Source organism: Apodemus sylvaticus, chromosome 12 (assembly GCF_947179515.1).
Source record: "Apodemus sylvaticus chromosome 12, mApoSyl1.1, whole genome shotgun sequence".
In the NCBI taxonomy this organism is placed as follows: domain Eukaryota; kingdom Metazoa; phylum Chordata; class Mammalia; order Rodentia; family Muridae; genus Apodemus; species Apodemus sylvaticus.
In genome coordinates this window covers 10,791,303-10,815,111 of record NC_067483.1, presented here as the reverse complement: position 1 = coordinate 10,815,111, position 23,809 = coordinate 10,791,303, and the positions used below count along the sequence as shown (strand labels likewise).

The 23,809-nt window shown below is 38.4% G+C and overlaps 1 protein-coding gene across 3 annotated transcripts in view; it reads left to right on the top strand.

Moving 5' to 3' along the window:
* The window catches only part of LOC127697757 (contactin-associated protein like 5-3), an 826,357-nt gene that overhangs the window by 276,771 nt on the left and 525,777 nt on the right, over positions 1–23,809 (top strand). For all 3 annotated transcript variants that reach the window (XM_052201048.1, XM_052201047.1, XM_052201046.1), the window contains exon 4: positions 5,195–5,342. In XM_052201048.1, the coding sequence (XP_052057008.1) occupies positions 5,195–5,342 (148 nt within the window). The remainder of the gene's footprint in view (positions 1–5,194; positions 5,343–23,809) is intronic.

Genomic DNA, 23,809 nt, shown 5'->3' with positions numbered 1-23,809 from the left:
CATTCATGTTTTGTGTCACAAAATCCTTTTACTTCATGTTCATTTTGACCATTAGAGTGAAATCAGGTATACTGTCACTGTACATGATCAGGAAGACTACCTATACATTAATGAGCCTGGGAAGAATAATGACTTAGTGTTACACACACGTCTGTTTAACAGCTCACGGCCTGGCTTTGCAAAATAGATAACACATTTACTCAAGTTCAATTGTAACAGTTGTGCAATGTAAGTACACTAAAACTGAATTATGTACTATAAAATGGTTCAAATGTTGAATTTTGTTTATGGACACTTGATCACGATGTTTTTAAAGTATAGAGTTGTATCCTTTCTGCAGAAAAATAATTCTAAAATAATCAGCCATGTAAGTGAAGCATCTGAGCCACAATTAAAACAGACAAAGTGAATCTTGTGTTAGTGTTTGTATTTCTGTTTGCTTATGAAGCATATATGTGTATGTGGCATATGTACACCTTTGTTCATGGACAACTGTGCATATGTGTATCCAGAGTCCAGATGTTAAGTGCCTGTGTTTTTATGTCTTCTATCATTATCTGCCTTCGACCTTTAAAGCAGGTCCCCTTGCTAAACCCTAAATTTTGGATTTTTGATGAGCTAGCAGGTTTCAGAAATCCTACCATATCTTCCCACTTTACGGATGGCTATGCAAAGGAGACCATGCCAAGCTCATCATGTGGGTGCTGGGATCCAAAATATGTTTTTCAAGCTTGTGCAAAAAGTATTTATTTTAGTAAGTGTCTTAGTCAATTACTGCAGTCTATTCCTGCACAAACATCATGACCAAGAAGCAAGTTGGGGAGTAAAGGGTTTATTGATCTTACACTTCCACGTGGCAGTTCATCACTAAAGGAAGTCAGGACTGGAACTCAAGCAGGTCAGGAAGCAGGAGCTGATGCAGAAGCCATGGAGGGATGTTTCTTCCTGGCTTGATTTCCCTGGCTTTCTCAGCCTGCTCTCTTATAGAACCCAAGAGCACCAGCCCAAAGGTGGTACCACCCACAATGGACCCTCCCCACTTGATCACTAATTGAGAAAATGCCCCACAGTTGGATCTCATGGAGACACTTCCCCAACTGAAGCTCCTTTCTCTGTGATAACTCCAGCCTGTGTCAAGTTGACACACAAAACTAGCCAGTACAATTGACCCCTTGTCAACTTGACTCACAAACACATCACTATTAAGCCTCAACTGTTACTTTCTTATTTATCCCCAAGATCTAAATTACTTTAAAAGTCCCACAGTCTTTATGTATTAAAATTTCAATCACCTTAAAATGTCCAATATCTTTAAAATTCAAAGTCTTTTAAAAATTCAAAGTCTTTTAATTGTAGGTTCCACTAAAGTACTTTCTTCCTTCAAAAGGGAAACATATTAGGGCACAGTCACAACCAAAAGCAAAACTCAAACTCCAATGGTTCAATTTCTGGGATCCAACTCACCATCTTCTGGGCTCCTCCAAGGGCGTTGGTCACTTCTCCAGCTCTGCCATTTGTAGCACACAGCTTGTCTTCTAGGCTCCAGCTGCCTGTACTCCACTGCTGCTGCTGTTCTTGGTGGTCATCTCATGGCACTGGAATCTCCAAAACACTGCTGACTTCTACTGTAATTAGGCTTCACCAATAGCCTCTCATAGGCTCTCTTCATGGTGACAAGCCTCTGCTCCTATGCATGACCCCTTAAAGTCCTGGGCCATCAATTGCAACTGAGGTTGCACCTTCACCAATGGCCTTCCGTGGCCTCTCACTGTGCCAAGAGCCTCAGTTTCTCTTCATGACCCCTTCATGCCTTCAAAACAAATACCATCTGGGTGACTCTTACACAGTACCAAGTCCAGCCACAGCACAAAATACAACTGTGGCAATCTCTGGAACACCCTCTCTGTGCTCTCAGGAAATACTTCCAAGGAGATTTCATCTCAGTGATCCTAGTCTCTTCTTAATCACTGCTAATTTCTTAGCTCCAGCTAACCAGCATTAATAGTCCCAGTAACACAAAGGTTTGCTATAGTGGTTCTGGTATTTGTTACTCACAGCTGATTCTTCAGCCCCAGCTAACCAAAACCACAGAATCTTCACAATCAAAACATGGCCACTGTAAGTGTCTTTAATCTTCCCTCTGAAATTTCACAAGCCAGGCCTCCATCTTTTGCACTGTTCTTAACATTGTCTTCCAAGCTCCTACAGAACTTTCCACACAGCTCTTAATATTCTAATGGATTTTCTAGCTCCAAGTTCCAAAGTCCTTTCACAATCCTCCCCAAAACATGGTCAGGTTGTCACATGAATACCCCACTATGCTGGTACCAATTTGTCTTAGTCAGGGTTTCAATTCCTGCACAAACATCATGACCAAGAAGCAAATTGTGGAGGGAAGGGTTTATTGAGCTTACACTTCCATGTTGCATTTCATCCCTAAAGGTAGTCAGGACTGGAACTCAAGCAGGTCAGGAAGCAGGAGCTGATGCAGAGGCCATGAAGGGATGTTTCTTCCTAGCTTGTTTCCCCTGGCTTGCTCATCCTGCTCTCTTATAGAACCCAAGAGTACCAGCCCAAAGGTGGCACCACCCACGATGGACCCTCCCCACTTGATCACTAATTGAGAAAATGTCCCACAGCTGCATCTCATGGAGGCACTTCCCCAACTGAAGCTCCTTTCTCTGTGATAACTCCAGCCTGTGTCAAGTTGACACACAAAACTAGCCAGTACAGTAAGATTTACTTTTTAGTTTTGAAATTGCAGCATAAAAATTACATTCTCTTTCCTTTTCCTCTCTTCAACCCATCACATATATTTCCCCAATTCTCTTCCTCAAATTTATGACATCCTTTTCTATAAATTTTCACATGTATTCACAAGTGTCTTACATTATAATGTATTCATGTATGTGTTTGTTTGCACATGGATTCTCATAAGACCTGCTGTGTTTGTACAATGTTTTCTATATATATTTATCTGACTTCAGGACTGACCATTTGATAATGGATAAGCAACTCAAGGGTACTTCTCAGTGGAGCACTATTTCTCCTGCTCTCAGCATTCCTTAGTTGACTGTAGTTCCTTATTTGGGGTTGAAGCCTCATGCTCCTGAACTTCCATATTAAGATGTTAATTGGTGTCCTTCTTTGAATTCTATTAAAGCAGCTATATGGGTGAGACTTTTCTGATATGGTTAGGAGTCTCAATCTCATAGGAAATATTCTTTTCTCTAGACTCTTACAATCTTTCCTCCATCTCTTCCATACTGGTCCCTGAGGATTAGGTGGTAGAGTCCTGTGGTAGATGTATGAATTAGGTGGCACTGGGCATTATCCAGTACTCGTTCTCTATATTTTAATCAGTTGTGGTTTCTGTGATTGTTTTTCTCTTTCAAGGAAAGTTTTCTTTGAGGGGGGGTGAATATTTCTTATCTGTGAATGTAGCAGTCAATATTTACTATGAAGTAAGAGATTGCACTGGTTTAGTATAGCGGTGCTATTATCCTCTCCTCCAAGATCCCGAAATGTGGGTAATAGGAAAGGCAGTAAGCACTGTTAACCACTGACCCATCTCTTCAGACCCTGTGATTTTTTTCAAATAACCCTCAATCACAAATAAACAGAAAAAAATGTACTACATATGTTACAGACCGTGGGTCTGCTGTGGGGTAACCAGGGTCCTCTGGTCCAGGAAGGCACAGGTCTGGCTGAGATGACAGACAGAACAAACCACACACACACAGAGGCAGTTTGAACTGAATGTATTTTGGAGCTCTAAGGCAAGGATTTTTATACAGGAAAAGTTGGTATTACCATTTCAAAAGATGCAGCCAGTGAGGCAGGCACAATTACCATAGCCATTTGGTACAAGGAAATGCAACATCAATCAGGAACAAAGTTTCTCAAGAAACAGATACAGAAGATCAATTTACAGATGCCATCAAACTTCCTGATTAGAATACAGAGTCACTCATAGTTTACAACAAACCTTCAAAAAGTTTGAAGTTTCTTATACCACCTCAGTCTTAACAAGTTCTTGTGAGAAATCCTTATCTAACATTTAGCCTTTTACCTTGTAAAACAAAAAACTTCCTGACTAAATTAATGCTTTCAGTACCAGAGTGCCAGAGCCATCCTCATATACATACGCACAGCCATAAAAACCAGCATGTAGTAGGAAGGTAGCAATTATGTAAACAACTATGAGGCAAGGCACTGAAATTCTAAAATGGGAGTTAGCTGTCAGTGAGTTGACTTCAAAGACCGGATTATCAGCCAGGCCTTAGGAATCCCTGTGAAGAGAGAAAAGGAGGAAGTCAGGGCTAACTGCTGCTTGAGAACTAAGGGCCCATCTTAAATAGCCAGAAAGTAAGAGAGTACAGTAAATTGTCAGGTGAGATAATCAGCTTCCACAGCTTCCAGAGAGTTCCTTTATTCCCACAAGGCATTTCTTTTCCTCCTCTGTCTGTAAAATATCATTTTTATAGACATCACTGGGCCACCGCAGCATACATATATAGCTAGACTGTGATGTTTCCTTCCTGTAAAACCCGATGATTGTATAGAGAAGTAGGAACTAGAAAAACTAATATGGGTATTAGAATTTAACAGTGTTGGAAGTGAACTTCACGCTAATCTCTAACTACTGGATAACTAGATGATTTGGAGATTGATTTCTTTATGTGTTCCCTTCCTGCACTAACTTTTGTTTTTTGTTTTTTTTTTTTAATTCTTAAAACGATGGTGATAATGTGCTTAGGTAATAATTATTCCCAAATAACACTGACAAATATTTCAGGAATACACCTTTCCATCCAGGAGGGGAGTGTCAGTTATCTTACAGTTCACAGTGAGTATAAAACATAGAAAACTAGAATGTCATGATATTGTTAACATTTAAATCTCCAGGTGTTATACCTTGAAGTTTTCTTTATTCATAAAACTTAGGCATTATTATAGGAAAAGGATCTTCCTAAACAATAGTATTTGATACTTAGGAAAAACTGTAAGGCTTGTGGCAATACTGTCATCACATTAGAGTAATGTCTGGGAAACTAGGAACTTTGCTTTGCTTTGTCTTGTTTTATTTTTTTGTTATCGTTGACATTCTCAAAAACCCTGAGTGGATAAACATGCATACTTCTGTTTATATGGCTTGATAATATAGGGCTCATTGAATTTTCTTCTCTTTTAGACATTTGTAGGAAACATGAATGCTAACAGTGTAGTTCACCATAAACTGCTGAAGTCTGTGAGAACCCGCTTTGTTCGCTTTGTGCCCCTGGAGTGGAATCCATATGGAAAGATTGGCATGAGAGTGGAGGTCTATGGATGCTCCTACAGTAAGTAACTACATGGACCAAGTCATACAGCATACATATGTCCACATAATAACAAAATAATCATATTGAGAATTAAAGTGTGTGTGTGTGTGTGTGTGTGTGTGTGTGTGTGTGTGTGTGCGTGTGTTGACATGTATGGGTGCAAAAGTGGCTAGACCAAAATCTCCAATGTTTCTGAAGAACATGATAGGTCCATCACTTGACCCAATAATTTTTCTTGATTTGGAACTTTCAGCTGTGTCTATGCTGGTGAAGAAGTGGCCCACAAAAGTCTGGTCATATTTAGGGGCTGGTCATATTTATTTTCTTACTGCTGGGATTACTAGGGTATAATATTCCATCCAACTTGATCTGTGTTCTGGGAATGGAATTCAGGTCTTCATGCTTACAGGATATTCACTTTAGAAGCATATCTATTTCCTCATTCTATAGTTATCTCATCTTATTCTAGACTTACATATATATTTATAATATACTAAACATAATTAAATATTATATATATATATATATATATATATATATATATATATACATATATATATGCACCTCAGCTGAGAAGTAGAAATATTATTATACTTTATAGGGCTCTCTATAAGGATAAGTCAATAATGCAATAAGGCATCAACAAAAAGTTCAAAGCTAAGAGCACTTTGGCTTGCATAACCATTTGCCACCTGAAATCAGAAATAGCTATGCTCTGCTTTTTTTTGAGAATTGATGTAAGATATCAAGAACCATAAGAGGAGTATGTTTTCATTCTTGAAAATTGCCACCCAGGGTAATTCATGAAATTCTGTTCTTCTGCAGTCATGGCATTCATGTGTTATCTTGAGAGTTGTAGAGAGTGAATATGAACTAAGGATCTATCTTAAACAAAGAAGGTTTTTAAACATGGGCATAATTGAAGTGATGTCTAAAGCAATGTTTCTAAACCTTCATAAGACTTCAATCCTTTAATACTGTTCATCATGATGTGGTGACATCCAATCATAAAATTATTTTCACTGCTAATATATAACTAAAATTCTAATATCACTTTGTATCATAATGTTAATATCTAATATGAAGGATACCTTTATGTGACCTCTGTGAAAGCATCATTTGACAACCCCCACCATAAAAAAGGGTCATGACGCAGAGATTAAGAAGCACTATTCTGGAAGGAAGTCAACCAAGAAGGCAGCTATTTTATTTCTCTCTTGTAGTAGGAATAATCTTGAATATGCAGATTTTGTTATTGTGAATTTATTTTCCTCTTTTAAGCAGTGACTTTCACCTGTTGATTTTACAAAACTATCCAATGTCACCAAAGGAGTTAACACATATAGTCTACACACTTTGTAAAAACATAATTATCTTAGCTATGTTTCCTTTTACTGAGATAAAATACCTTGAAAAGCATTTTAAGGGAGAAAGATGATAATTATTTCAGCTCACAATCTCAGTTTACAATCCTCTAATGCTGGGCAATCAAGGTGGCAGAAAGTTGATTAGTTTCACCACATTCACAGTTAAGAACAGAGAGAGATGAATGCTTGCTCATATGCTAGTGCTCAACTTGTTTCCTGGCTCCTGTCAATATGCTCAGGTCACTCAGAGTGGGCATTCAACTATTCAACATAATTCTCCCATAGACATGCCTACAAGCTACCCTAAGCTAGGTAATCTCTTACTGTTGTTCCCTTCATAGATGATTGCTTGCTTTCATGCTGACAATGAAAGTTATCACAACTATTCAGCAAATTACTGCTTTGGATCAAAGACAAACCTTACATGTGCCTACTGTTGTGCATCAAAGCCAGAGAAAAATAGCACTTGCCTCAGAAGCATTTGAAGTACTCAATAAAAATGCATTTGTTTCCCTGAAATTATATGCTCTTAATTAAGATTTCTGGGAATGAAAACTCAAATCTACCAAGTATTGATGGCTCCTCAGGTTAACTATGGACTAAGGTAGATTTGTCAGAGAAATACAGTCTGAAGGGAGGAGATTTGCTGGGCAAAGGACGGCCTTTACATATACATGCACTCGTAGAAAGAGTATGACATATGAAGGAAGCATCAATAGCTTATCCAAGAAGGGAATTGGCTACCTGCAAGTCTGGGGCCTTTAATTCCCCCTGTACCTCAACCCTCAATTCTCATTGTCACTTGTCACTGCTGGAAGACTTCTTTATTTCTTGTTGTCCATGGTTGCTTACTTATTTGTTGAGAAACTTTCATGATGGAAAAACAACCCTGAGAATTGTTATATATGTTATTTAAAAAGCCATCTTTTAGAATCTAATAATTTCAATTTCAATTATATTTGTGTGTGTGTGTGTGTGTGTGTAACAGAGAGCAACTTTTGAGGAGCCTTTTCTTGAGGATAGATCTCAGATCATAAAGCTAGTCAGGATGCATGTTTACCCACTGAGGAGTCATTTGCTAGCCCAGGTCTGGAGGTTTTGATTAGTCTTTCAAGTGTCACCATATTTTTCTTTAGACACAGACTATTTCTGATTATTTTTTATACCTTTGGTCGTTCATCCTATGCCAAGCCCAAAGGTACATGATTTCAGTTGCATCACAGGTGTTACTTTATGTGTACATGTATGCGTGTGTGTGTGCTGGTGGATTTATCTGTACACAATTACCAGTATATATAGGCATGCCTGTGGAAGCCAGATTTCACCTGCAGCATTTTCCTAAAGGTACTGCATGCCTGTTTTCCTTTAAGATAACGCTTGTTGCTGAACAGTAGTTTGACAAATGTTCCTGGCTACCTGGCCAGTGAACCCAAGGATCTGCTTGCTCCTCCTGCCACCCCCTAACCCCTTCCTGGGCTCATAAGCACTTATCACCACCCTTCCCCTTATCACACAGGATCTGGAGATCAAAAACATCCAGAGACCTATCTCCCCATCCTACAAGCCATCAGGTCAAAAGGTATCTTTGAACATTATTTTAGCTTCATCTACTTATGAACTCCTTTCATAACCCATGCTAACAAATCACCTTCTCAATAGAATACAAATGTATTTTTTTCTTACGAAGAAATATACCCACAAATCAGATAAAGCCCAGGACTGCTTCAATCTAATACACTCCTGAGTTTGAAGGACTCTAGGGCTCTTCTCCCCACTGCAGACACTCCTCCTACATCACATGAATTATCTAAAGAGATAGAAATCTTTCAGTAAGTCTGGCTAGCAATGGGTGTTCCTAATAGCAACTTAGGAACTGTCCAAGACTGAATGAGTTTCCCCATTGTTTATCTATAGCTGGCATTGTTTTTCCATGATCTTATACATATGTCTCCTTATACAAAAACCAAAGGCAACACATTGGCTTTTGGGTCCATTTTGTTCTACTTTGCTTCTCTGTTGAGATGCTAAACCACTGACCAAATCAACTTTGGGCAGCACAGGGTTTATTTGGTTTGAAGCTCCATATCATTGTGGCAAGTCAAAGCAGGAGTTCAAGGCAGGGACATGGAAACAGGAACTGAAGCAGAATCTATGGATAAATTATGCTTCCTGGTTTATTCCCTTAGTTGTTACCTGTCTCTTTTTATGTAGCCCAGACCCAACAGTCTAAGAATAGCACTGCTCATCGAGGGAGGAGGATGCTTTCATGAAAATGCTGCTTGACCCTTCTCATAGGCAGACTTCATGAAGGCCACTCCTCTCAGGGACGTCAGGTTGACAACCAAGATTGACCATCAAAGGCATATCATTCTAATATCTCTATAACTACTTTGCCTCTGAACTGTTCCCATTAACACAAAACCCTGCCCTGTAAGTCGCCAGCACCCCTAAGCAAAGGTCATGTGGCCCTATTTGGGATCTCCCTTGGCTTTTAATGCTTTTTTTTTTTAATGAAATCCCAAATTACTTTTTTTGTTTTATATATATATATATATATATATATATATATATATATATATATATATATATATATATATTCTATATTCTTTGTTTACATTCCAAATGCTTTCCCCTTTACCAGTTCCCCTTCCCCATATGTCCCATAAGTCCTCTTCTCTCCATCCATTCTCCATTCATTCCCCCTCCCTTTTCTCTTTCCTGGTACTCCCCTACAATGCTGGATCAAGCCTTTCCAGGATCAAGGCCCTCTTCTTCCTTCTTCATGTGAATGGTTTGATAAGCTAACTATGTTCATAGCAGCCTTATTTATAATAGCCAGAAGCTTGAAAGAACCCAGTTGCCCCTCAGTGGAAGAATGGATACAGAAAATGTGGTATATTTACACAATGGAATACTACTCAGCAATTAAAAACAATGAATTCATGAAATTTTTAGTGCTTTCAATTCTACATGATGCTTTGTATAAATTCTCTCCTTAGTTACTGCCTCTGCCTGTCTCACTTTGCATAGATATTCACCAGAGTCTTCAGACATCTGAGGGTTAGCAGGATGGCTCAGTTTGGCAGAGCTGTGGTTCTAAGCTATGCTACACATACTGATCAAAATGTGTCAGAGATGTTGTATAGTTTAGGTCTGTAAGCAGTTGATTTTGCGTATTTACTTTTAATTTTTAATGTTAATTTTATGTGCATGGTTGGTTCACGTCCATATATGTATATACCATGAAAATGGCACTTCTAAGGAAGCCAGAATAGGTCATTGAATCAGTTATGTGCCACTGTGTAAGCACTGAGATCTAAACCATGGTCCTCTGAGAAAGGCACCAGTGTTCTTTACCTCTGAACTATCTCTGTAGCCCTGTATCCAAGAGATTTTTAAGTAAAAAAGACAATGCACAATAGTCTTGGAGGGGTTATCCAAGATCACAACTGAGATTTCCTGATGATGATTCAGGCTACATTGAACAGAACTTTGAGCTCTGCGAGTTTCAAACCCATCAGTGGGTCTGCTGTGTAAAATTCATAGTCTCAATTCTTCTGATGTATGTTGAAACTCTGTTCTCGGTTTCTATGGGGGCATCTTAACCTGTGTAAAATGTTCCATAGAAATCTTTTCTTGAAGACTTGACAGTGGTCTCCACAGTGCCAAATATCTTCCACTGCCATTTCAAACAATAATTCAACTTATATTAAAAAAGAATCTTTGAGACTGGAGAGATGCCTTAGTAAATAAAATTATTTTTGATGAGCTTGTTGCCCTAATGCGATCCTCCAGTACAATTATTAAAAAGAAAAACTACTTGGCATGGCAGCATATACCTGTGATCCCAGAGCAGATGATGCAAATGTAGGAATAGTTGCCATGAAGGGCAGCTTCTCTGACCAAACTGGAGGCTGCAGGTTTAGGGAAAGACAAAAAAATAAGCAGCATATTTATAGAAGATACCTAATAACAATGTCTTTCTCTACTATTTCAAAATTAGACACAATATGAATCTATATGCAAGAATAAGCATGCACAGAGAGAGAGACAGAGACAGAGACAGACAGACAACATACACAGAGAGAAACAGAGACAGAGAGAGGCATAAAGAAACAAAGAGACAGAGTCATTGACAAGGACAAAGAAAGTGTTAAAGAGTCTTTGAGCCTAGGGCACTCATTTGCAACATTAACATCCATTAAATAAATAAGGATATCATGAGTTTGAATTTGAAGCCATCTTGGACTGTAGAATGAGATACTGATTAACAAAATCAAAGACAGTATTTAATAGCACCCTCTCAAATCTCTAGCTCTTAAAATCTTCCTAGCACTTCTTCTAGGGTGTTCTCTCAGCTTTGACATACGGGGAAGTTTGCCATGGACTTATGTGCATCATTAATTGAACTCTATTGGCTTCTCAGAACAGTAAAGTAGGGAGATAGGGTGAGGGGGCAGGAGGAGTTGAAGAGACAATAATAAATCCATGAAATTTTCAAGGAATAAATAAGAATGTTTTACAAGAAAATCAAGTACATCTTTTCTGCCCCTTTCCTGCCCTTTTCCCTTAGGGTTTGGCTTCAGTTTTCTACTTTTTCTGTCTACAGCTAATGACTGCTACATTCACAGAATCCTGTGGCTGTGAAAACCTCCTACATATTTATCATTTTCACATCTTTCTCAGTCAGCCTGACCTATGAAAATATTAATACAGAGTTGCTAACTTTGGCTTCCATAAGAAATTGTGCTTAATGTCTCCAGTTTAATATCACCAAAAAAAAAAAAAATCTTAGCTACACAGCACGCCCAGATCTTCTTCTCCAAATGTTTTCCATCTCAGTCACTGACTCATACATTCTAGCTGATGGTATATAATATTGAAAAGGAGTTTAGCTCCTTTCTTCCCTGCCTGTCTGATTCATTAACATAATTAAGACTCCACAACCAAAATTTCTGGTGAACATTACTCCTATTACTCTCTTCTCTCCACTCTTCTTCCCTTGCAATACCTCCTCATCTCTCCTTGCCCCTATTCTCCCATCTCCACCTCCTATACATGCCCTTGTTTTGTCTTTCTTACCTGTGATCTGGCTCAAGAGAACTCGTTCCTTAACCATACAAGAATTTTCTTATCCCAGGATCGAGTATAAGTCCTTGGTCAAATAGCACAATTTCCTCTAGCTATGTGTCAATGTGATTCTCAGTTTTCTCTGACATTTTCAAAGGTATGCCCTCTAAATGTACCTTAAAACCACCTGTCCTACATCCTGTGCATCTGCCATTAATGTATAATCCTAAGTATAACTTCATTCACTATATGATGTTGCAAACCATACCCATTACAGTTGGTTGATGCTAAGTTCACACCTCTCTTCTTCAGTTCCATGAACTTGCAGGTAAGTTAAAGACCACGACACAAAACACATTTGTTAATATTTTTATAATAAAGTATTTAATGAAATTACTTTTACTTTTCTGAGCATGAAAATCTCCATTTCTGCCACTGTATATTGATAAGAATTGATAGAAATGTGTAACTTTAGGATGTAACTTAGGTGGTAGATGGCTCCCATAGCTATGAGATTGATTCCCAACAACTCCTTAACTTGGCACAGTGGCTCCTGCCTCTAGTCCCCCCTCAGTGAGGTACATATAAGAAGTTGGGAAGTTCATGTTCATTCTCAATCACTTACCTCCTATACACATAACCAACCCTGGGTCCCTTCACACCTAATTTTGCATTAGAATAACTTCTTTCCTTTGATTTCTAAATAAGTCCCTGGAGTCCCAGTGCAGTTCCATAGAAGAATTTCTGGTAGCATGCACAAAGCCACACCCTCAATAACTGATACCATATAAACCTCATATAACATGTCCATGTAAAATAGTAGCACTTACTCAAGAGGTGGAGGCCTAATAAAGAGAAGGTCAAGGTCAACATGTGCTACATGACTAGTTTAACATATGAGGCAGGAAAAATACATGTTAGAGAATTTCTATTCTCTTTTAATAAATACTGAACCAACTTAAAAAAAAAAAAGAAAGAAAAAAAAGAAATTCCCTTGTGACCAGCATAGGTATTTTTGTGTTGTTTTCCTTTGAGAAAAGGAATACAGCCCAGGCTGGTAGAGGGCTGAAAATGATTCTTAATTCTCATATGTATTTTGTTTTTTTTAAATAAGAGAATTTTATGGAAAATAATAATGATAAATTAGTAAACATAGAAAATATATCTATACTAATTGACCAATTACATAAAAAATTTTTCTGATAAAACTGAAGATTTTCAATGAAAATAATTCTGATAAAAGAGAAATAGACAAAAGTTTGAAAATTGATTTCATATAAAATTATACAGATAAAGTGGAAGACATAGAAAATATTTCTAAACTAATTGAAGAGGTAAGTAGAAATATTTTCTGATAAAATTGAAGATTTACATGAAAAATATATCTGATAAAATTGAATAAATGCATAGAAAAAATGTTGAAATTTAAATATTCAATGGAAATTACTACAGATAAAAATTGAGACATGGCTTTAACCCTTTTATCTATATTTCAATTTTATTAGAAATAGTTTTCAAGAAATTCTTCAATTTAATCACAAAAGTTTTCAACATGCTCTGTAACAAGGGAATTTCTGGTGGCTTTTTTTTTTTTTTTTGTACTTATGGTAATAAAGAGCTAGAATTTAAGCCCATTGTCTCAACTTTATTTCTTTTTTTTTTCTTTTTCTTTTATTTCATTGGATATTTTCATTTACATTTCAAATGGTATCCCCTTTCCCATCATCTCCCATCCACTTAACCCTTTCTTCCTCCCCCTGCTTCTATGAGGGGATTTCCTACCCACCTACCCACCCACCCACTGGCTGCCTCCCCAGCCTGGAATTCCCCTACACTGTGACATCTAGCCTTCATAAGACCAAGGCCATCCTCTGCTGCATATGCTGCTGGAGCCATGGGTTCCTCCATGTATACTCCTTGGTTGGTGTTTTAGTGCCTGGGAGCTCAGGGTGGGAGGGCGCTGGTTGGTTGCTATTATGGATCTTCCTATGTGGTTACATATTTAACTACTTTTAAAGTCAATTTCTTTTTAATTTGCACTGTCATTTTAATAACTGTAAGTATTTAGAATTTTCAAAAAGGGCCAATAAGATTGCTCAGTGGATAAAGGCTCCTGCCATTACGCCTGATGAGCTGTGCTGGATGGATCCCTTGTTCCCATGTGGCAGGTGGAGGACTCAACTCCCCAATGTTGTCCCCTTATGCACATGTAGTTTCCCAAACAGTAAAAATGTGTTTTGAAATTAGGTTAGATTGTATGTTCACCAATCCCAGTAACTGGGTATCCATTTATCTCTGTGTCCCCTGTGTTAGGGTTACAGGAATATACAGCCATGCCTGTCTTTTTACAGAGAATCTTAGAACTGAACTCAGGTCCACAAACTTCAACGATCTTCAGAGTCTCCTTTAAAACTTTGTCAAGTCATACATGCGCATATTTAACTCATGTCCTGAGCCTAAAATATGAAAGATGACAGCCTGACTTTGTCACTAATTCCTCCTGTATCCTTAGGAAATCTTAAGAAACAAGTAAACATGAGAATAATAATTGTGCTTGCTTTATGTCTACAGCTTCTTGAAGAAGTGTTTGTCATGACATTATCCCTCAAATAATCTCTGTTCCTGAGGTATTTAGGTCTCATATGCCCTATTCTTTCTTCCTTTCTATTCAGTTACACATTTTGTTGGTATTTTAAATGAAGGTGGCTGGGTTTTTACATTTCTGGTCTTAAAGGATTTTGATACCATCCATCAAGCTATCTGGAGACTTTGATCTAGATTAAATTTTCTCTGGGGTTTCTATTTAAATTTCTTTATGTGTAGAAAGCTAATTAATTTTAAAGCATAATAAATTCTGATAAAACATAATAAATTGCTTGGATCCCCAGATTCATTAAGAATTGCAAACCTCTTTATATACCAGAGGTTCCTCCCTCTACCCAGACCTTGCTCCTATCTAGTTAATTATAGCCAAGTGCTATCATCCAAAATTCATCACCTTCTCAACCAAAGTCATGTCCTCTTTCCCCAAACAAATCCTTTATCATCATCTCTGTTTTAGCTGTCTTCTTTGCTATTGTTCTTAATTTCCAGAGTCATTTGTCTCAGTAGCAGAAGTCACAAAGTTGTAAATTTCATCTTTGGGTGTTAAGGTCAGTGCAGTCTCATCATAGGAATGCTGTAAGGCCTTGTGCACAGCCAAGTCAGCCTTGGAAGTGTGGAAGACAGAATGACAATGATCAAATCTCAGACTTGGAAGCCTCAGATCCCACTTTGTACATATGGCAATTAGTATCCAGAGCTGGACAGTCTCGGCTAATCATTGTAATTGCTTCACATAGGAGAAGAGAAAAGGAATCTAGAAGAATAACATCATTAAACCAATGCATGGGTTTTATTCTTAGAGATGGTTCAAAGAACTGAGGAACTAAATATGCATATCTTTAGGTAACAAGTATAGTGCACAGAAACCCTAGAGGCTTCTGTCTTAACCCTTGACATTTTTATGATGTTTCTAGTTGAACTGAGACTCTGAATGCCCATCAGTCATTGATATACATTAGTCCATTGTCCTTTGCTGCTGTAGTTTGGCTTATGGGAGTGCTAAAAAGGTGCAGGAGATAACCTTTGCCTGGTGGAAATACAGTCTGTCCAAATCTTCAGAAAGTGTTGAAGAAATGCTCATTACTTGGAGGAGATCACAAGTTATTGTCCTGTAACTTAAGTTTTATCCTCAGTTTCCATGTTTAGAAAAATAGTTATCAGGTTCATATGCATGATATGCCATCCCAAGGTGAGGGAGGTAGAGGCATAAAGACCCCTGGGAACTATGATCCATCTTATCTATTAGCCTCCTCAGTGAATTCCAGTCTAGCTAAAGACCTTGCCTCAAAATCGCAATGTGGATAGAATCTCAGGAGAAATACCCAAGGTTGTATCCTCTGACTTCCACATACACTGTGCACACATGTATCACTTCATGCACACATGCATGTACAAATACTAACACGTACACAGAGACATAAATAAGAATAATCATACATATAACAAAGTAAAAACATTCTTTATAACTGGAGATTGAAGGGAACAAGTTCCCATAGGTAAAGCTGTGGAACGGGAGGAATGTCCACAGCAGTCAGTCTATCTTGAAGAATGAGAACCACATGGGCTGACTGCATGGCTCTGAAGCTCTGCTTGCCTTATGCTAATCATGGGATTTAAAAGTTAAACTGCCCTCAGAATTGGACCAACCACTCTCAGCCAGTTTCCTCACAGAGGCCAGGCTCTTGTCTAACAGCTTGTTTTGCCTTCAATCCCTGTGGAAGTGGTTACTTCAGTGACTTATTTATTGGTTTCAACACTGAGCACCCAGGCAGAGTCGTGGTTAGAACCACAGAATGTTTCCAAAACATAAAATCATAGAAATGTGAGAGTGTATGTATGTATGTGTGTCTATGTTCTATGTATAAATGATATGTATGTGTACATTTGAAGGGGTAGGCATTTTATTTATATTGAAATAGGGTTTCTCACTAAACCTGGAATTCACTGAACTTACTAGATCATTGGACAGCAAGTTGCCAGATCCTTCTGCCTTCACTTCTACAGCTCTGAGATTACAGGCTACAGAGTGACAACTGGTTTTTTTATTTGTATGGCTCTGCATGTGTGTGTGTGTGTGTGTGTGTGTGTGTGTGTGTGTGTGTGTGTGTGTGTGTATGTGTGTGTTGTAGATGTTCATGGATGTACATGCTTCTTTATAAGTATGGAGGTCGGAGAAGAACATCAAGCATCCTATTCAATCATTATCTTGTTCCTCAGAGAAATTTTGTCTTATTGATCCTGGCATTAGTCAGATTTCTAATAATCCTTCATGATCCTTCTATCTTGAACCTCCATAAGTCTTTGATAACAGGCATATTAATGTACCCACTCACTTTTTGTGAGCTTTCCTTCTAGGATCTGGTCCACAGTTACCTGGCATCGCCAGGTATGCCCAAATCACTATAAAAGGGGCTATTTGCCTCCTCCTCTCTATCACTCATACTCTCCTACCCTCTTACTCTCTTACCATTCTATCCTCATTCCCCTTCCCCATATCTCCACATGTTCCTGGCCAGCTTCTCCTCTCGCTAACTCCCTTTCTCTCTGTCTCTCTGTCTTTGTCTCTCTCTTTCTCTCTCTGCCTTTCTCTGTTTCTACTCCCACAGCTCACCTCCCCATGCCTTAAATAAACTCTGTTCTATACTGTAACCATCATATGGCTTAAACCTCAGTGGAAAGGGTGTGCCTCAGCATGGGCCTGCAGAGGCACCTCCTTCCACCTCATCATATCACACCTTTACCAAACATATACTGGTTCTTTCTTTTTATAAAACAACGGTTTTATTATTTTTTTAATGTATGTTCTGGAATTTCAGAACCTTTTGCTTGTGAAGCAAATTCACTAAGTCAGTTTTAGTTTTTCACCTGGCTTTCTAAATGGGAATGGGAGAGATGATCTTAGATCCTCGTACTTTCAGAACAAGCACTGTACAGAACCCACTATCTCTCAAAGCCCATGTCAGTGTTTTCATAAAAACAAAACAAAGCAAAAAAATGAAACAAAATAATAACTACTACAACAAAACCATACCAACTATTGCAAAAGGGAAAAGTATCAGCTTTCTACTGGAATTGCAAGACTCCTGTGTACATACCAACTGAGTAGCTTTTCTGATGCACCTGAGATGTTTCATTTAAAGAGACCACCAAGAATGGAGTAAGCCAGAGACAAACCTAAAAACTGCATTTTCACAAGGGCTCCTTTCCTATTCTCAGTCTTTGCTAGTCATTCCTTTTCTTCTGCCAAACTGTGAATTTTTTTGAAAGATTGCCCCCCTCACAAAACTTTTGTTTATGCCTAAACAAGCGTCCCCTTGTCCTGGCTACCCACGCCGTTCTTTTCATTTAGTCTTGTCTCCCAGTTTGCTCCACATCTCCTACTCCATTCTTCTTGCCCTTGCATAGTTATTTACATCTCATTGTTTTACACCCACAAGGCCCTGTTGGAATAATGAATTAATGTAATGATATTAACTGTCACAGTGATTTATTTATGTCTACAATGCTGTGTGTGATTGTAGATACATTATTTTCATCACACTTGCCTCAGAGATATAAGGGAACAGAATGAATTTGGAATATTCCCAATATGGAACTGAAAAGATGGTTTAGTTGGTAATGTGCTTGCATTGCTGGCATAGAGACTCATGTTGTATACCTAGAAACCATGCTTGTGGAAAAACTTGGCTAAAATAAGGTGGGTGTGTTGGCACTCACTGTCAGGGACAAAGAAATAAAAGTCCCTGATGGATGTTAGGCTACTGTCAGAGTAGACAGCTCATACAAAGCAATAATTCAAGTTGTACTCTGGCATATAAATGTTTTTGTATATACCGACTCATAATTATACACACAAACACACATGTGCACACACACATACACACACATACACACACACACAGTGAAAATGAGAGTGAATAAGCCTCTGAATTCACTGAATAAATACAGTGAATTCAGGTATAAACCAAAGAATCTGTGTAAGCTATCTAACATGATTTTCCTCTGATCTTTGTAATTTGTGATCAGCCAAATTACACTATAAACTTTAAGCATATTCATAAATCTGTGCACAAAACTATGCAGAAATGTCTCATTAAAAAGGGAACCTTATTCTGCTTAGCAAGATGAGTCCCAGAGTTCAATCCCTAGATAATATAAGCCAGGCTTTGTGGTACACTCTTGGAATCCCTGCACTCAGGAGACATAAGCAAGAAGATGAAGGATGCCCTTCTTTGCATAGCAAGTTAAAGGCTATCCTGGTATACTGAAGATTCTGCTTCAAGGGGGAAATAAATAAGAAAGATGGAAGGGAAAAACAGGAAGGAGGAAGTATAACAGGAAAGGAGAAGGGATGCAGAGAAGGGGGAGGGATGAAGAATGAATGGAAAGATATGTGGGCAGGCAAGAAAAAGGATAGATGGATGAATAGATGGATAGATGGATGAATGGATGGATGGGTATGTGGCTATAAGAGGACAATGCACATGTTCATGGATTTGGATTATAATCTGGAATTTTAGCTTTACTTTGGGTTAACTTTTCCTTTTAAGTTGTGATTGATTTCCAATTTCTTTCATTTGTTTATCAGACAGAGAAGTTACTGTAATTTTGTTAGAAGAGCTATCTCTGTGGTTTGACAGTTTACTGTGGAAACTTCATTTGTGCTGTTGGTTCACTTGAGGTAATCAGAGTTGCTGATAAAGCCTGGAAAAGTCACGCAATAATTGGGGGGTTGATACAAATTCAAGATGACTAGGGAAACCCTTTAGGATTTGAGGAATGCAACCCAAGGTCCTCAGGTCCTAAATGCAATCATATGATCTGAATATAATATTTATTTTCATATAATGTACCATGAGAAGAGCTTAAATTTGGATTAAAAATTGTTTTTACTCTGAACACCCAAAGAGTCCAATTATGAACTGTTGTAGTAGAGTGGGTCAGTATTTTCTCTTGTCAGTGTTGACCTTCAGGTTTCTGATTTTGAGACACAAAAATCTCCTTTCCCCAGGCCCACAGCTGAGTTGTGTTTCAGCACACTTGGGAATTCAAGCTTGGACTATTTTAGTCCAAATTCTCCTTTTTAAACCGGTCTGTTGACAAGCTTCCAAAACCCATCAAACATGCCAGGATTTGCCTCAAGAATTCTGTCTTTCTCAGAAAAATAAGCTTGACAGCTTGCTCAGCAATTATTGGCATTCTGGAGCTTCTCAAGAAAGCAAGGAAGCTGGGCAGGATTTACCTTGACCCAAAAGGTCAGGCAGGAAAGATGTACCATCTTAACTCGTAGACCACAATTAGCCTATTTATCATAGTCTGGGAAAAATTTGGCAATGCATCATCAATGAACCAAATCACAGATTGCATTGAATAGAGTTTACAATAACTAGAAAAATCAATTTTGAGAAAGAGAGAAATATAATTCACTCTAGTAACTACCTAGCAGTAGTCAGGGCACTGAGATTGTAGGTAAAATAAGAAACTCCCAGGAATCTGCACCAGCTAGCCTGGTGCACATAACAGAAAAAAAAAGTACATAAATGGTCCTTGGAACTCCACAAACATCAAAGTTTCCTAGAGGACTCATTAATATACTTGATTGCATCCATGCTGTGAGAAATGTTAACCCTCCCTTCATAAAATTACTAGAAACTCGGTGTAAGGAAACTGGAACCAATTATCATACTACATTGCAATACTTACTGTTAGCTCAGAATGACAGGCACATTGGCCATGAGCAGAAAGCAGAAAGCAGTTGAAATAAACAGAAGCCAAGACCTTTTCTCCCTTTCCTTCCTCCTTTCGTCATTGGCTGGGTAATCAAGAATGTACCATCATACACATGATCTAGGTCTTTTCCCCCCTCTGTTACCTATGTTCATCTTAAAAACAAACAATACTGTATGAGTTCATCTCTATGTTTTACATCCTGCTTATGTTAGAGATTATGAGGCTGTAGATTGCTAGGCACCCTTGACTGTGAGTAACTTTCTACTTTAAATTTCCAGTTTGGATAGCCAGTGTAGACAAACTAATAGAGATTGGGTAGGGGTGGCTAGCTTAGGAGTTCCCAGTAGTTCCTGTCTGTCTGTATCTGGACCAAAGATGACTCAAGTTATTTTTATTTTGAGAATGAGCCAACAGAATTTATTTCTTACATATGCTAGGGTTTCTGTAAAAATAAGATCTTAGATCCTGTACTTATGACCTACATGCTTTCCATTGAATGCTGCTGTTCTGGAATGGGGCTAAGAATAGCTGATCTTTAAAGATACAAGATATGACTCTGTGTGCTCTGTCTTCCTGACATCCTTTTACTGGCAATGTCCTTGGCTTTCAGAAATACTTTCCCAGGTCTGATGTACTTCTGACACTCTGCCTCATCTTGGAGAGAATAGGGAGCCTCGTCCCTGCTCTGCCCAGACCAGAGAGCTAGTCTTCTTCTTCTGGGTGGAGAGTTCTGTCTGTACTCTCCTTCTTAATGTTTAGAACCTGAAAGCTTTATCAAGGGTGTCACTACTCATCTATGCTGTACATTTAAAATACTAGAATATGTGCAAAAATGGATTAATAGAATCAAGACATGGAGATGGGAAGATTTCTCCAAAACACACACACACACACACACACACACACACACACACACACACACACCATGCATATACACATCCAAGAAATGAAACAAAAAGAAAAAAACAAATACTATAAACCAAGAATATCTGATAGCAATGAGAACGTATAAATAAGCTACTGTATAAAGAGCCCTACTAGGAAGCCAGTAATCATCAGGAGAGTATAACTGAGAGAAGGTATCACGACTGACACATGGATGATTGGAACAGCACCACACCTCCATGAGCAAATGTTCCAACATATCATGTGGAGTATACAAACTCAGGAGAAAACAGTTCTTTATGAAGGAAAGACAAAGAGTCACAATCATCAATTGTCACCGAGCCTCTGACTTTCGCAGCTTCTTGGCCATATCCTGCTCTACAAACTGCTTTCTTCATCCATCTCTAAATCCTGCACTGCCCCTGTCCCCAGTCTTAGTCTTTGTTTTAGGGCATGAGAAGATGGAAATCATCAAAGGTCCCCTTCACACTCCAAATCCACCCTAAAAGCTTTGTGAGTAGTGGTTTTGCTAAGGCTCTCTAATATAAGACTTATAAGCCTTCTAAACTGCTCTCCTTGGACAATGTCTACAGGAAGAAATGCAGAAGACTAGGAATTAAGTAAATCTATATATACATATACCTCATAAGTTTGTTTAGATCTTGACTTCTTGACCTGGACTTTCTGGCTTCCACACTAATAGAACTAACTGAATAGGTCTTATATATAATGCCAAATACTATGTGATATTGTACATGGAATTTAGCCAAGCTATTCTCAAGCAAATCATGGATTTACCTAGCTCCTTTTACCCAGACTAGAGGGATCTCTCAGAGACTGAGCTATCAACCAAGAGCATACATGGGCCAGTCTGAGGCCTCTGGCACAAACATAGCAGAGGTCTTTCTGGTCAATCCTCAGCAGGACAAGATGAACTTAAGGATTGAGAGATTTGTAGCCCCAGAGAATGGGGAGATCTGGTGTGTAGCAGGGGCAAGAGGGAGGAGGAATGGGATAAGGAACTTTGGGGAGAGGCTGAGGGAGCAATGACTTGAATGTAAATGAAGAAAATAATAAACAGAAGAAGAAAAAAGAACTGGGATTTAAATGATGGAGGCAGTTAAAAGGGATAGATTAAAAAATATAACTAAGTTGAAGTTGGATTAAATGAAGCTCTATTATTCGTATATGATGACAGTGTAAAGAAATAAATCAGAATTATAATTTGCAATTCTCATGTTAACTTACCTGGGAAGATTGGACCAAATGTCTAATCACCTGAGTTAATGCAGAGGAGACAGACACCATCAAAGCCCTAATTTCATGAACTCATTATGCTTACGTACACAGAATTGGTAAGGGATCAATTAAAGGAGCATCAGTGATAGTACAATGGGTGCTCCACTGCACAGTTCCACCCAGTTGTGGATGATAACTTCATGGAAGCTTCAAAGAGTCCCCCTTTCCTAATCTTCTACTCACTATGTGCTGGAATCGCACAAGGCAACTTCCAGCTGGGGAAAGCAGAAAGGAATAATGAATTGGCTTCCAAGTAAAGGTTCTGTGACTCTACCCCCACCACCTGTTCCTAGGCAGGGCTATTAGCTCCATTCATATTATCATAAATCTAGTTACCTCTATATTGTTTTGGTCAGTTCTATGAGACTTAGCTAACCTCTATTCTAACATTATAAAGGGTGACTATGTTATGTACTGAGAAAATAGGCCATATTGCCCAACAATAGCATATGCTTCAGTAACTACATATAGTTATTCTGAGTTGACATTAGATAATATACATACATATTGAAATATTTTATGTTAGCACATATAATTGCTTAAGCTTTATGTCTTAACTAAAGGTCTATCTCAAATAAGACTACATGTTTAACCATAAAATAGTGACTAAATATTTTGCATAAAACTCTAAACAGTACATTACCAGCCTAGAAAAAGGCATAAATGAATGTATACCACATTAACCCTCTCTTCAAAATTTCAATCTCCATACACTCTATACATATTCATTCCCACTAAACTGCAAAACATCTTCAGAATTCTAATGACAAGATTCTAAGCGACACTGAGTTAGTCATCCAGAGTTACCAGAATAAAGACTATGTCTTTTTCAACTCCAACCTCGACCTTAGGATGAAGAGAACAAATTGTTCTAAATGACAAAATCAAATTAGCAAGAAGACTAGGTCAGAAAGGTGACTACAAATCAGGTACGAGTCCCAGAAAAGCCTGAAGCAGTTGAATGTGCCATTGCCACCCTGTCTCCTGAAGGATTGTTAGAACAGTACCTGAACCTTTATGGCAGATTACACAACCTGAATAAGATCACAGATACCTGCATTTCTTGCATGGGCAGGGAGTTTAAGAAGCAGTCTGTCTTCCCACCTTGAAAAGGTATAAAGAATCAAATAATCTGTTTGTCAATGGATGGGTCCAATACTCCTCAGAGGGCTTTCTTCACAGGAATTCCAAAAGCCTCTGTGGAGGCTTCTCTGGCCCATCTAGATATCCCTTGCATAACAGCAAAATATTTCTCTCACTCCCTATCTCCCTCTTATTGTTACTGTTATGAACTTCCTCTCCAGGTTTTCAAGCAAGCTTGTCCTTAGTTCTAAGGCCCCATCTTATAGATATTGATGTATTGCATTATATTTGTCTAATTCTCCCCCTCTCATCTGAAAGTCCAATCACAGCCTGAATGCTCCCTTAATACACTTCATTGAAGAGAGTTGTATGCCAGCTCCTTTCTAAGACTTGCTATTCTTCTCTTGTTTTGTTCAACAATAACAAATGGGAGTTTCTACTTCAGGC